Raw genomic sequence first — 13709 nt, forward strand, 5'->3', positions numbered from 1 at the left:
TCAGAAGCAGGTTATGAGAAGGAAAATTTGCATAATCAGCCCAAAGGGTGTCGCCAATCGAATGGAACTTCCCCTTTATAGTGCCGTTGAACGTCACAGGATTTTTTTTTTTCACAATCGTGTGTATGCAAGGCAGGCTTGACAAGAATCACGTCGAGGAAAACGTTGTCGTCGTTTCCATGACATGAAAAATGGTCGTGTGTACGCGGCATTAGATGTGATGGCTGCATTTATTTCCTTTTTTAGGCTTTTTGTTTCTTCGATCTTTCTTCTACTTTTACTTAGTGATCTGGCCAGTGATTTTTTTTTCAAAGAACAAGCTCACCAGCAGAAAGTATCAGTTACAGAGATGAGACACACCATTTAACACTGGCAGGGGTGCTTGCAATGATTAGATTTTATGTAAAAACCTTTATTCCAAGAGGAAAAGAAAAAACGATTATAAAATGTGAGAGTTTGGCTTAGTGTTTTAGTGCATCTAAATCTACTAACCCGCCCCCCCCCCCCCCCCCTGTTTGCTTGCACATGATTGGATGATAGTCTGCAGAGGTATAAGGTCTGGAGCAACTGCACTTGCAAAGTGCACAGTGTATAAGCCTTTAGTAAATGTAAAAAGGCTTTAGTAAAAGCTCATTTGGCTGTACCTCTCCAGTGGATCACTGTGGCGCAGTTCCATCTACACTCCTGTAACCCATTTTCAGCAGACAGTGGGCTGAAGTCCGTTGTCGGCTAAAATCAAAGAAAAGGATCCGGAAAGGATCGAGACCATAATGGTTGGGATCCGCCCACATGCCTGAGCTGGCCACTTCTGCCCTTCCTCTGTCCAGCGCTGCAGTAAGTGAGGGAGCAGAGAGCTGCAGACTGACAATCATCAGCTCTCTGCTCACGGAGCTCTGAGGACTGAGTGATCTGCAGTGTTCGATCACGCAGTTCTCAGTCTTAAAGGTGCCGGGGAACAGATGCTGCATTAACCTAGGTAATATGATTGTTAAAAAGAAAACCTATACGTACCTATATATTTAACTCAACCCCACTGACAGAGTCTAGACAGACTCTATGGTATAGGTGTCAAACACAAGGCCCGCAGGCCGAATCCGACCCTCCAGGCCATTTCATGTGGCCCTCGCACTTCTCCTGCAGCTGAAGGAGAGCTACATCCCTCCTCTGTACTACTCCAGACCCTTACTTTCTGCTTTCAAGCAATGCATCCAGATTCTTCCCAGCAGCAGCATAAGGAAAGGGGGGTGCACTGTGATGTAAGGGAGAGTGGGGGACTCAGCTTCTGATGGTGGGGTGGCTCTTGACATCTAATGTAAAGGGCAGGGGAAGCGCTGGACATGCAATCTTACAGATACAACCGGCCCTTTTGAGGGAAATCATAACGCTGATGTGGCCCACAATAAAATTGAGTTCGACACCCCTGCTCTATGGCTAACATTTTATTAAAATACTGCATACTATGGCTAGAATTCTAAGTGTGTTTAGAAGCCCCAGGGCACACTTGTCCTTGGCCTGGTAGAGACCATGCAACTCTAAGTACCATGGGGAAGCTCAGAGACAATAAATACAGACCTTTATACTTTAAATAAAATGTTATGTGACAAAGCAGATGTGTCCTATTAAAATATATGAAGTGTGATATTTATAACACAGCTATTGCTTACTAATGTGAATGAATGAAGACTGATTTGTGCTTCCATCACCATAGCACAAGATAATCTCAGCCTACAACAGGTAAGAGATTAATACACAAGCAGCATCTATTGCTTTGCCCTTGAACAAAGACAAAGATTGAAATCAGCCACCACCACGGAGAGACATTATACACAGATCACAAAACCATTCTATGCAGACAAAAGGAGGTTTGTCAGCCAGCAGGGAGTGCCCAGCCTTCAAACCGCACCAGTGCCCAGCCCCAACTCTATGGCTGCATTCCTATACAGGTTATGATAATATATTCCTTAATGGAACATTATTACAAGTTACGGTATATTATACTTCTTAAACAAGTGAAAACTGTTTATTATTGGTTGTAAAACTTGCAAATTTCCCCATGTTGGTTAACCAAGTGAACATTTTCAGCATAGAGAATGGCCCAATAACCTATACATACATGCTATAACCATACTGCCTCATTCAACTCATCTAACTCATTCACAGGGCTGGTGCTACAACTAGACAAATTAGGCAGCCGCCTAGCCACTGGTGTTCCTACTCTCTGCAGCAAGCAACTAACTACCGTATTTATCGGCGTACAACGCGCACTTTTTTCCCCTTAAGATCAGGGGAAATCGTGGGTGCGCATTATACGCCGATCCGCTGTCTCTGAGTGCCGCCGCCGACATATACCGAGCGCAGTACACTCGGCTACACTCGGCTATGCTCGCGGTCACGCCCTGTGCCGCCTCCTAGCCTTTATGCGAGAGGAGCCGTGCGTGGCCGAGCATAGCCGAATGTACTGCGCTCGGTATATGTCGGCGGCGGCGCTCAGAGACAACGCGGGAGAAGCGGGGAGGACGCCGCCGATGGACGCCGGGCAAGACACCGACAAACTTTAAGTAATTCATTTTTTTTCCAGGAATTTCCCTTCTAGAGTATGGGTGCGCGCTATAGGAAGATAAATATGGTAAGTCTCAGCATCAGCAGGCAGGCGCCGCTCCATTCGCACATAGTTTTAGAGGCGCAACGGTGGTGGAGGACAGTGTCCCGACTACAAAATTAATGTAAGCAAGCAAACATTCAGTGATGGGCGTGATGGTGAGGCTGCATTTCATGGGTGCGCTGGTGAGGCTGCATTTCATGGGCGCGCTGGGGAGGCTGCATTTCATGGGCGCATCAATAAAAAGGTTGGGTATACATGGGCAGGGCAAAGGGGGTGCTCGTTCAGGTAGATTATTGTTAAGGAAATTGTAAAATCTGTATAAAGTTGTATTCTATTTTGTAGGTTTGCCTGTGCATGTGATAACATGCCTGACGAAGGAGTCCTGCGTGACTCCAAAACGTCGCACTGTTCTTCTGGACACTACTTTGTTGATCCATGGTGTGCTGGCAAACCAGTTTTCAGCTGGTCGTTGCTGCAGCACCCAAACTTTTGAGAACTTATCCAGGAACGTGTGCAATGGGAATATGGGAGATTACAGGTAAGCTTAGGCCCCTTTCACACTGGTGCGCTTTTACAGCCTCATACATACAGGAAAATATCCCCCTGAATGCAGATTGACGGGCTGAGCTGTATGTTCCTGCTATCGTGCATCTTACATGTTTGAAAGTTCTGTGGCGGCTGCCTTCCTTTTTTACCATGCAATGCTGTTTTTACTATGGATAGGTGTAAGTGCAGTACTTTATATTAAACGCAAACCTTAAAAGGTTTTTTTTTCCACCTTAATGCATTCTATGCATTAAGGTGAAAAACCTTCTGTCACTCGGCAGCACCCCCCCCCCCCAACCCCCCGTTATACTTATCTGAGCCCTGTGTTTCCCACACCGGCCGGTGTCTCGTGTCCTGATTGGATAGATTGATAGCAGCGCAGCCATTGGCTCCCGCTGCTGTCAATCAAACCCAATGACGTGACCATTATGATCCATTTGAGAGACTGCTTTTTCTGGACTGTTAATTTATAATTGTTTTTCAGTATTTTTAACCACTTGCCCACCGGGTTAATTCTAGCACTTCTCTCCTTCATGTGAAAATCACAATTTTTTTGCTAGAAAATTAATCAGAACCCCCAAACATTATATATTTTTTTTTTAGCAGACATCCTAGGGAATAAAATGGCAGTCATTGCAATACTTTTTGTCACACCGTATTTGCGCAGCGGTCTTACAAGCGCACTTTTTTTGGATAAAAATCAATTTTTTGAATTAAAAAAATAAGACAACAATACATTTTGCCCAATTTTTTTATATATTGTGAAAGATAATGTTACGCCGAGTAAAATGATACCCAACATGTCACGCTTAAAAATTGCGCCCGCTCGTGGCATGGCGTCAAACTTTTACCCTTAAAAATCTCGATAGGCGACGTTTAAAAAATTCTACAGGTTGCATTTTTTGAGTTGCAGAGTAGGTCTAGGGCTAGAATTATTGCTCTCACTCTAACGATCGCGGCGATACCTCACTTGTGTGGTTTGAATACCTTTTTCATATGCGGGCGCTACTCGCGTATGCGTTTGCTTCTGCGCGCGAGCTCGTCGGGACGGGGCGCTTTAAAAAAAAATTTTTTGGTTTTCTTATTTATTTTTATTTAGTTTTATAATTTTTTATACTGAAAAAAAAAATTGATCACTTTTATTCCTATTACAAGGAATGTAAACATCCCTTGTAATAGAAAAAAGCATGACAGGTCCTCTTAAATATGAGATCTGGGGTCAAAAAGACCTCAGATCTCATAATTAGACTTAAATGCAAAAAAAAAATAAAAAAAAAAAAAAATGTAATTTTTTCAAATGACAAAAAAAAAAATGTTTCTTTAAGAGGCTGGGCGGGACTGACGTTTTGACGTCACTTCCGCCCAGCAGAGCTATGAGGACGGGTGAAGGAGATTTCTCCTTCAGTCCCGTCCCCGCTCAGCTGCCGGACACATCCGATCCCCTCCGCCGCTACCGACGGCTCCGGTAAGCGGTGGAGGGCGCGGGAGAGCGGCGGGAGGGGGGGGGCCCCTCTCCCGCCACCGATAACGGCGATCTCGCGGCGGAGACCGCCGTTATCGTGTACACCACCGCCCCCTGAAAAGATGAATATCTCGGTTGTGGCAGCAGCTGCTGCCGTTATCGAGATATTCAACTTTAAAAAGAGGACGTCTTTTTGACATGGGGCGGTGGTCAAGAGGTTAATATCAATCACTGTAGCGCAGTGTTTCTCAATTCCAGTCCTCAGGCCCCCCCAACAGGTCAGGTTTTCAGGATTTCCCTCAGATGAAAAGGCTGTGGTGATTACTAAGGCAGTGAAACTGATCAAATCACCTGTGCAAAATAATGGAAATCCTGAAAACCTGATCTGTTGGGGGGGCCTGAGGACTGGAATTGAGAAACACTGCTGTAGCGCAACACACCTTTATTTTGAACCTTCTCTTTAGAAACATCTAAAAAGGTAAGAATACTTTTATTTTTTTATTAGGTATGCTGTGTGAATGAGAACACATAACATTGTGAGGTTTCCTGAAAAAACAGAACTACCCTTTAAGCCCATATACTGTAGTTCAAAACATTTAACGCTGCAAATAACAACACTACCTTAAATATGTGAGCTTTTAAGATGTGGTGACCCAATTCCATGGTCTGCTGCCGATTTAATTTTCCTTCTTGTCGAGAAAACATGAATGATAATAGGGCATGTCCGCTTCTGAAAACAAAAGGACAGAGAACTTTACTATATTAGAATGAAGTAAAAAAAAAGAAAAATTATAAACATGGTATGAAAGGAATACTGCCCTATTTAAGATACTATATTGTTAGTCATTACTGCAGTAACTTGTAACATTTCTACAAACTTGCCCTATCATTTTTTTGTTGAGAGATAAAATACAGAGATTTACAGACTATACACTAAAGCAGTGTTTCCCAACTCCAGTCCTCAAGGCACACCAACGGGTCATGTTTTCAGGATTTCCCTCAGATGAAACGGCTGTGGTAATTACTAAGGCAGTGAAACTGATCAAATCACCTGTGCAAAATAATGGAAAGCCTGAAAACATGACCTGTTGGTGTGCCTTGAGGACTGGAGTTGGGAAACACTGCACTAGAGGGCACTCTCGGTGGTAAACCGGACGTAATATAAGGTCATCGCTTCTAGGTTACCATATCAGAGAGCCGAACAAAGCCAATTTGGTCTTTGTTCGTCTCTGTGATCAGCCGGCAGAAGTGTCGGCTGGTCGATTGGCCTGTCCTATCCCACGGGACACCCAATCAAGCTGCGGAAGGGGGGGGCGTGGAGGACAACATCCCCTCCTGTTGCCTGTAAAAGCAATCCAGTGGCTAGTTCGCAACTATAATTGCTTTTACAAGAGAGCCAACGCTGGCTCTAAAAAACGGTACTGGGGTGATGCATGCAGCTGCAGGTATCATCCTGGTATAATCACTTGAAGTCCAGAGTCGTACCAGTATGTCGTTGGTCGTCAAGTGGTTTCACAGGAAAATGTTTCTATTAGAGGTGCACCGAAATGGAAATTTCAGAACCGAAACGAAACCGAAATAAAAAAAATGTCAGACCGAAACCGAAAATTACTTTTCTTTTTATTTATATAATTGTATGTTAAAACAGTACAGTCGGATTGCAAAAATGTATGGAGCATCCTATCACTGTCCCCCAATTGCCACCTCTTGTTTTGTTTTTTGCTTTTTTATATTACTTTATCACTTTTTTTTGTAGCTTGTCGTTTTACTTTTTTTATTTTTGTATAATTTTCTTATTTTTAATATTTTTCTTATTCTTTACTTTTTAATTACTTATTTTATTAATTAGTATTTCTTATTTTTTTACACTTAACTTTATTGCTATCACACAGGAGAACATAATTCCCTGTGTGATAGCAATTGGGGGGTGACAGGTTCTCTTTATTAACCCTGTTACCTCCAAAAACAGGAGTGCATTGGCGGCAGGGACAGGAGCCAGACTAGGCAGCCGGGGAGGAGGGGGGACAGAGTGCCGAAGATAGAGCCAGCCGAGGGAGGTGAGGGGGGGGGGGGACGGATGGCTGCACAGTGCTCACGTTCTACTGGAAAAGAAAGCAACTCACGGTCGTATGCTGAAACTGTCTCCATGCTGCTCGCACACAGCCCCGCCTCCTCCTAACCCCACGCTGTGATAGACAGAACACATCTCAGCATTAGACCCGCATTCTGTCTATCACAGTGTGGTTAGGAGCAGGTGGGGCTGTGTGCGAGCAGAGCGGAGACAATTTCAGTGTGTGTTTTACCGCTCTGCAATCCCGCGTTGCACCACTAGTCATTATCGTCAATTTTTAAGTTGTTTCGGCATTTCCCCAAAATAGCTATTTTCGGCCGATATGTATCGGCCGCAGATATATCGGTGCATCCCTAGCTTGTATTGCAGGGGTGTCAAACTGGCGGCCCTCCAGCTGTTCCGAAACTACGAGTCCCATCATGCCTCTGCCTGTGGGAGTCATGCTTGTAACTGTTAGCTTTGCAATGCCTCATGGGACTTGTAGTTTTGCAACAGCTGGAGGGCCGCCAGTTTGACACCCCTGTTCTATTGCAACACATGTTAAAAAAGTCCCAAAATTCAACACACAAAAAGTTGCACGATCCATGCCACATACAAGAGAGCCAATATTCTTTTTTTTTTCATCAATATTTTGTGTGATAAGGTTGTGCAGTGTTGCACCAAAACTATAATAGTGCAAGACAGTCAAGATCCAGGCTTCTGCACCTAATGAGTTATATGTGCGGCGACATAATAGTTATATGTGAAATGCAATGCAACACTCAATCACAAACCTCTAATAAATTCTATGTACTGTGGTAGAGGAATGGTGGATAGTTTTAGGCAACATGCCTAAATCATGCTATTGCCGTTTAATCCAACATTAAAATGCTGCATGTTAATATGTTTTCACGTATATTCACTGTACCTTAATAAAATATACCGCACACTTCTTTTATTTCCCTTATGAGTACTAAAACAGTTACAAATTGAAATTTAGTTTAACTTTATGGATTCGAATACCAGCTGCCAAATTTTACCTCCCAGCACTCTCCTTCTTGGACATCCCTGACTAGTCCTGCTACCGGCAAATCCTACAGGAAACGGCACCATCACGCCGGGTGATGACACGGAAGCTTCCTCCCTCAGAGGCCGCATGAAGGTTCATTCATAAGGATTTCCTAAATGAGCTCAGAACAGCTGTAATAGGAAACATCTTAAGGACTGGAGGGAGCAGAAGCTAGTTAAGTAAGGGGTTGTGTACTATTCAGCACTGCACTACATTATTTGCCAATTGCCAAGGTCACAAAACACTGTACCCAAATGACATTTTTATAATTTTTTTCACACAAATAAAGCTTTAATTTGGTGGTATTTGATCACCGCTGGGTTTTCTTATTTTTTGGCAATATAAAAAAAAAACAAAAAAAAAAAAACACGATTTTTGTTGTTGTAAAACATATCCAAAAAAATTAAAAAATTTCTTAATAAACGTATGTCAAAATGTATTCTGCCACATCTGTTAAAAAAGAAAATCAATAAGTGTATATTAATTGGTTTGTGTGTCTACAAACTATGGTATATATACTGGAATTACACCGCCATTACAGTTAATGGTGGTGATCAGCGACTTATAGTGTGACTGTGATTGGGTGATGAGCAATCTGGAGCTAAAAGACACTATCTGGGAGGGTCACTCGCTGAGATCGCTAGTGACACCAAGAGTAATCAGTGATAATACTGTACACTGACACTGTACTAATGACACTGGCTGGGAAGGGTGTTAACTGTGTGCCTAACAATGTTTAGTATGTGCTACTTTTACTTTACGATCTTTTTTTTCTGCCTGCTTTGCAAGGAGAACAACCAGATCGCTGTTCCCTGTACACAGAATTATGGGTTTTGTAAATTGTGTGTGATTGGCCACAGCCGATCAGCTGACTTCAGCCAAAATAATTGGATGAAATCAGTTGCAAAAATCTCATGCTGTGTCCAATCACAGCATGGATCGGCAGGAAGTGTGCGCATGCGTGCCCCAAACCCGAAAGAAAAGCATTAATGTACCTGTAGCACAGGAATATCTTTTTTTCTATTGCATTGCAGGTCAGTTACCAGATCTAGTAGCTCTCCCCCATTTTGTGTCAGTTTGCCCCATGTTGGCATTGTGTCCACAGTAGCATTTGCAGAGCAGAGTAGGACTGGCCATAGAGGGATTACTTTCCTGCAGTCGGCCAGCCTAAATATGTTATGCAATATGTGTGAACTAAAAGTCCCTGTTTGGTATTGCAAAGTTTGCTAGAAAGGGTATATAGCATTGTGCCGAGGGTTTATCCAAAATTTCCAATGCACCAGTATGTCGCCGGCCCGCAGCTGCCACCTGCTTGCAGTAAAACTACTGTGGGTGGGCATCAAGCGCTTAAACAAGATACAAAACATACCTAAGTATTGCTGTTGTTGAGAACAGCTGTTTAGTGCTGGATACCTCCCAGCAGGTCAAGTTTTTAGGATTTCCCTTAATATTCTAGAAGTGATTTAGTGGCTGCACTGAATCAATAAAGAACGCAGCTGTTCCCATTGAGCAAAATTCTGAACATACAGGGGAAGTTGAAGATAAGGTAAGAAACACTGATTTAGGGAAAAGCTATCTCTGTAGCATAGCGAATCTTCATTTTTTTTTAAATTAAATTCCACTTTAAAGTAGTATCACCAAAGTCTACAAATCTTGTTGAATCTCTCACGCGAACTGTGGTTCTATTTTAATAAGAATTCTCATGGATTACCAGAGATCACTAAATAAATTAAAGGATCACTAAAGGAAAAAAAAATTTTTGCTGAAATAACTGTTTACAGGGTATAGAGACATAAAAGTTAACCGATTCCTTTTAAAAATGATTACAAATAGATTAAATTCAATCATATAATGTGCCTGTAGTTTCACTTTAGTTTTTAAACTGGTTTCATGTTTATGTGAAGTAAAGAGACCCACAGAACAAAAACAAACAAATCCAGGGCAGTGTTTTGTTTTTAAAATGAATCTGATTGGTTCTGAGGAGTTTTATGCCGCGTACACACCATCACTTTATGTGATGAAAAAAAATGACATTTTTAAAAACGTCACTTTAATTGACTGTGTGTGGGGGAAAACGTCGTTTTATGTCTTGTAAAAAACGACCAAAAAAAATTGAAGCATGCTTCAATTTTATGTGTCGTTTTTCAAAAGTGCACTTTTTACTTCACAGAAATTGACCGTGTGTAGCAAAAAACTTCGTTTTCTAAGACGTTTTTTCATCCACGCATGCCCAGAAGCTACTTATGAAGCAAGCTTCAATGGTAAAACGTGGTGGAACGTAACCTCACTTTGCAAGAACATTGTGAGAAAAACGATGGTGTGTAGGCAACTTCGTCTTTGAAAATTGAAGTTTCAAAAACGTCATTTTTTACTTCACAGAAAGTGTCGTTTTTTTTCATCACATAAAGTGATGGTGTGTATGCGGCATTAGACACACAGCTTGGACCACAGTGAAAAGCTGCCATGAGATTTTTCATAAGGAGCCAGACAAGCAGGAAGTGTGGAGATCACAGCAGAATTACAGCAACTTCAAAGCAAAAACGAACAATAAGGACATGAAACCAGGACTGCAGTAAGGTAAAGGAAGCTATTTAGCTAAAAAAAAAAATTCCTTTAGTGATCCTTTAAGCCCATGGGCAAGATTTCTAGTTTCCTATGTAAAAAAAGTTACCAAGAAGTTTCTGTGTACAAATCGTTACATGGCGTTTCTCCTTACCGCGGTTCACACAGGAACTGCGTACTCTCTCCATCGGCTCTCCATACTAGCCATTCCCTGAAAGACGGGTGGCAGAACATACGTGTCTTATCCCTTCTTTTTATCAAAAAGGATGAGAGAAGATCCATCCGCTGCTGGAAGTCTTTCCAGTTCTGCTCCGGATAAACACAGCCTGCGTTGATGGCCTGGAAAATCTGCTCATCGGTCATGGGGTGTAATGAGGCCAGAGCCAAGTTCAGAATAGGAAGTGCTTTCTCAAAGGCGGAATTAGTCATGAACTTCATATTGCACTGGAGCAAATAAAGCTCCGACACGGAAACCGGCACCACTTTGTAACTGGAGCTCTTGATGACCAAGTGGCCCTTTTCAAAAAGATCCAGCGTGAGCTTTAGGTAGAGATAAGAGCCCTGGCTTCGGGTCACCAGGTGGTCCGTCAGTTTACCGATGCTGCTGGCATCTGTTTTGCCATTTATAGAGATATTGTTTGCAATTTCCTGGCTAGCGCTGTTTCTGTATTGTATATAAGCGCTCAGGTCATTGTAAATTTCTTTGTTCTCTGGGAAATCATCTAAGGAAATCTTGGATAAGGGCAGTGACGTTGTTATTTCCTGGAATTAAAAAGGAAAAAAAAAAAGATTTGTTAAAAGCATACATTTGTTAAAAGCATTATTAACCTCAAAAATTGTATCACTTAAAGGCACCATGTCACCAACTTAAAATGGATCTTCTCTCCATCCATCCAGGTCTCTATGCTTTATTTTCCTGAGAAATCACTTTGAAAAACAGGCCCCATTCACACCTGCAAGTTTCAGAAACAAGCAAAAAATGCACCAAAATGTGCATATTGCTGAGGATGCCATTAATTGTTTAGCTCTCACTCCAGACACAGCTAGCAGATGCATTTTTTTCAGGTGTAAAATGTACAGTAAACACTGTGTAAGGCTCACCACTAGGGTTGTCCCGATACCGATACTAGTATCGGGACCGATGCTGAGCATTTGCCTGAGTACTTGTACTCACGCAAATGCTCCCGAGAGAGAGCGGGCGGAGAGGGGGCAGAGAGAGCGGAGCAGAGCAGTCCTCAAAGAGAAAGCCAAGCCCTCCTCCCCCCCGCCCCTAGTTGATCAGCGCAGGGAACATTACAGCTTTCATTTGAATAGCTGTGTGTTCCCCCGCCGTGCCTCGTCATGTATAGACACTCCCCCTTGTTCGGGCACTTTGATAGACAGATCACCTGTCCCAGGATTGGATGGGTGATCTGTCTGTCAAAGTGCCCGGACAAAGGGGAGGGGCTATATATGACGAGGCGCGGCGGGGGAACACACACTTGGCTTTCTCTTGGGGACATGGCTGCATATTTGTGGGGACGTGGCGGCATTTTTGTGGGGACGTGGCGGCATTTTTGTGGGGACATGGCGGCATTTTTGTGGGGACATGGCGGCATTTTTGTGGGGACATGGCGGCATTTTTGTGGGGACATGGCGGCATTTTTGTGGGGACATGGCGGCATTTTTGTGGGGACATGGCGGCATTTTTGTGGGGACATGGCGGCATTTTTGTGGGGACATGGCGGCATTTTTGTGGGGACATGGCTGCATTTGGGGACACATTTAAAAAAAAAGTATCAGTAATCGGTATCGGCGAGTACATGAAAAAAAGTGGTATCGAGACAACCCTACTCACAACCATTAGCGCGAAGCACAGGTATAAAGGGGACCTAAGAGATAGGCGGGATATAATGTTATTTTCCATGGTATGTTTAGTTTTAGGGCTCAGGAAAAGTGAAAGTTTAACGTGAGAGTTTGTCCAAGTATCAGGTTAAAGGGGTTGTAGACTCAATTTTTTTCTCCCTAAAATAAAAAACAGGTTTGTACTTACCTGCTCTGTGCAATTGTATTGCAAAGAGCGGCCCATTATCTCCTCTTCTAGGGTCCCCTGCTGGCGCTCTCCTCTCTTCCATTGCCCCCATAGCAGGCCGGGTGCTGTGGGTGCACTTGCATGGGTGTGCGAGTTCATTGACACACGTGGCGCCATTTGAACCCGACCCCCCACTCTCTCCTCAATGGTTTTGACTGACAACAGTGGGAGCCAATGGTTCCCACTACTGTTAGAGCCTCCAGTGAGACCAGAAAGAGGAGAGAAGATATGCAACAGACGGGTATAGAATGAACTCTGGTAAGTGTTTAAGGGGAGGGGGGCTGGGGGGAGCTGATACTGAAAGTTAAAAAAAAACTTTAAGGTTAAAGTGTTACTAAACCCATGAGCCTGCATTTACAATATCTGGTCTCCCACAGTACACAGAAATGTAATTATTTTAGTAAATATAAACCGCTGAATACATTTTCACATCAGCAGTATATAGAAAGACATGTGCAATGCACTGGAATAATTCATTTGGCTTTTCTCATCATCAGTATATAGCAGTCTTGTGACTTCTATCAGTGTCTGGTAAAAGCGTGTGGGAGGAGTTTTCATTCTCCCCTGATTGTCCTATGAGGCTGCAGGACCCCTGACCCTCTGTCTGGACAGTGCCGATTGGCCCTGTGCTGACCTTATGCACTCTACCCAGAAAAAAAAAAAAAAAACTTTAGCAATACACACCAAACTGAGCATGTGCAGCTTATCCCATAGCCTCTGTTCTATCAGAAGATGGGTTGGGGATTGTGGAATAAGGAGAGGATCAGAGAAGACAGGATCAAACAGCCTTTTTACACAATGAAGAGGATTAACTCCTTAGATTCCACAGTAAATATAACAAGCATTCTTTACTGCATATACAGACTGATTTTCACTGTTGTGAGTTTAGAAACACTTTAAGGGCAAGGGGGTGTGGAGGGACACTATATTAAAGTGTATATAAACCCCAGCAATACATTTCTCATATTTGCTCCCTTTTGGTTTGCTAAATATACCATTGAAAGTGTTTTGTTACATCTATTCGATACATGTGTCCCAATTCATCAGAAATTAGATGAGCAAATCTGACAACACGTGCTCAGGAGTTCAGAGCACTGTTGTCACGCCAAAGCATCCTATATTTCTGGCACATCAACAGTTATTTTCTGTATTTGTAGTGTGTTTAAAGGGATACAGCATGGATAACATGTGCATGGAAGCTACCTCTGGGGGAAGCAGCCAATGTAAATGACTCAATATTGAGACAAGATCAATAAACAAAATAAATCAAAGATGGAGAACAGAGTACAAGGAAAGCGTGAACATGGAGTGGGAGATGACCAACAAATAGCTGCACACGATCTTTAA

The 13709-nt window shown here is 42.9% G+C and overlaps 1 protein-coding gene across 2 annotated transcripts in view; it reads right to left on the minus strand.

Annotated features, from left to right (window-relative positions):
* The window catches only part of TANC1 (tetratricopeptide repeat, ankyrin repeat and coiled-coil containing 1), a 330651-nt gene that overhangs the window by 73306 nt on the left and 243636 nt on the right, over positions 1–13709 (minus strand). For both annotated transcript variants that reach the window (XM_040357904.1, XM_040357906.1), the window contains 2 exons: positions 10446–11053; positions 5232–5340 (listed from right to left, as the gene is read on the minus strand). In XM_040357904.1, coding sequence (XP_040213838.1) covers positions 5232–5340; positions 10446–11053 — 717 coding nt within the window. The remainder of the gene's footprint in view (positions 1–5231; positions 5341–10445; positions 11054–13709) is intronic.

The sequence above is a fragment of the Rana temporaria genome, chromosome 6 (genome assembly GCF_905171775.1).
Source record: "Rana temporaria chromosome 6, aRanTem1.1, whole genome shotgun sequence".
Classification (NCBI taxonomy): Eukaryota; Metazoa; Chordata; class Amphibia; order Anura; family Ranidae; genus Rana; species Rana temporaria.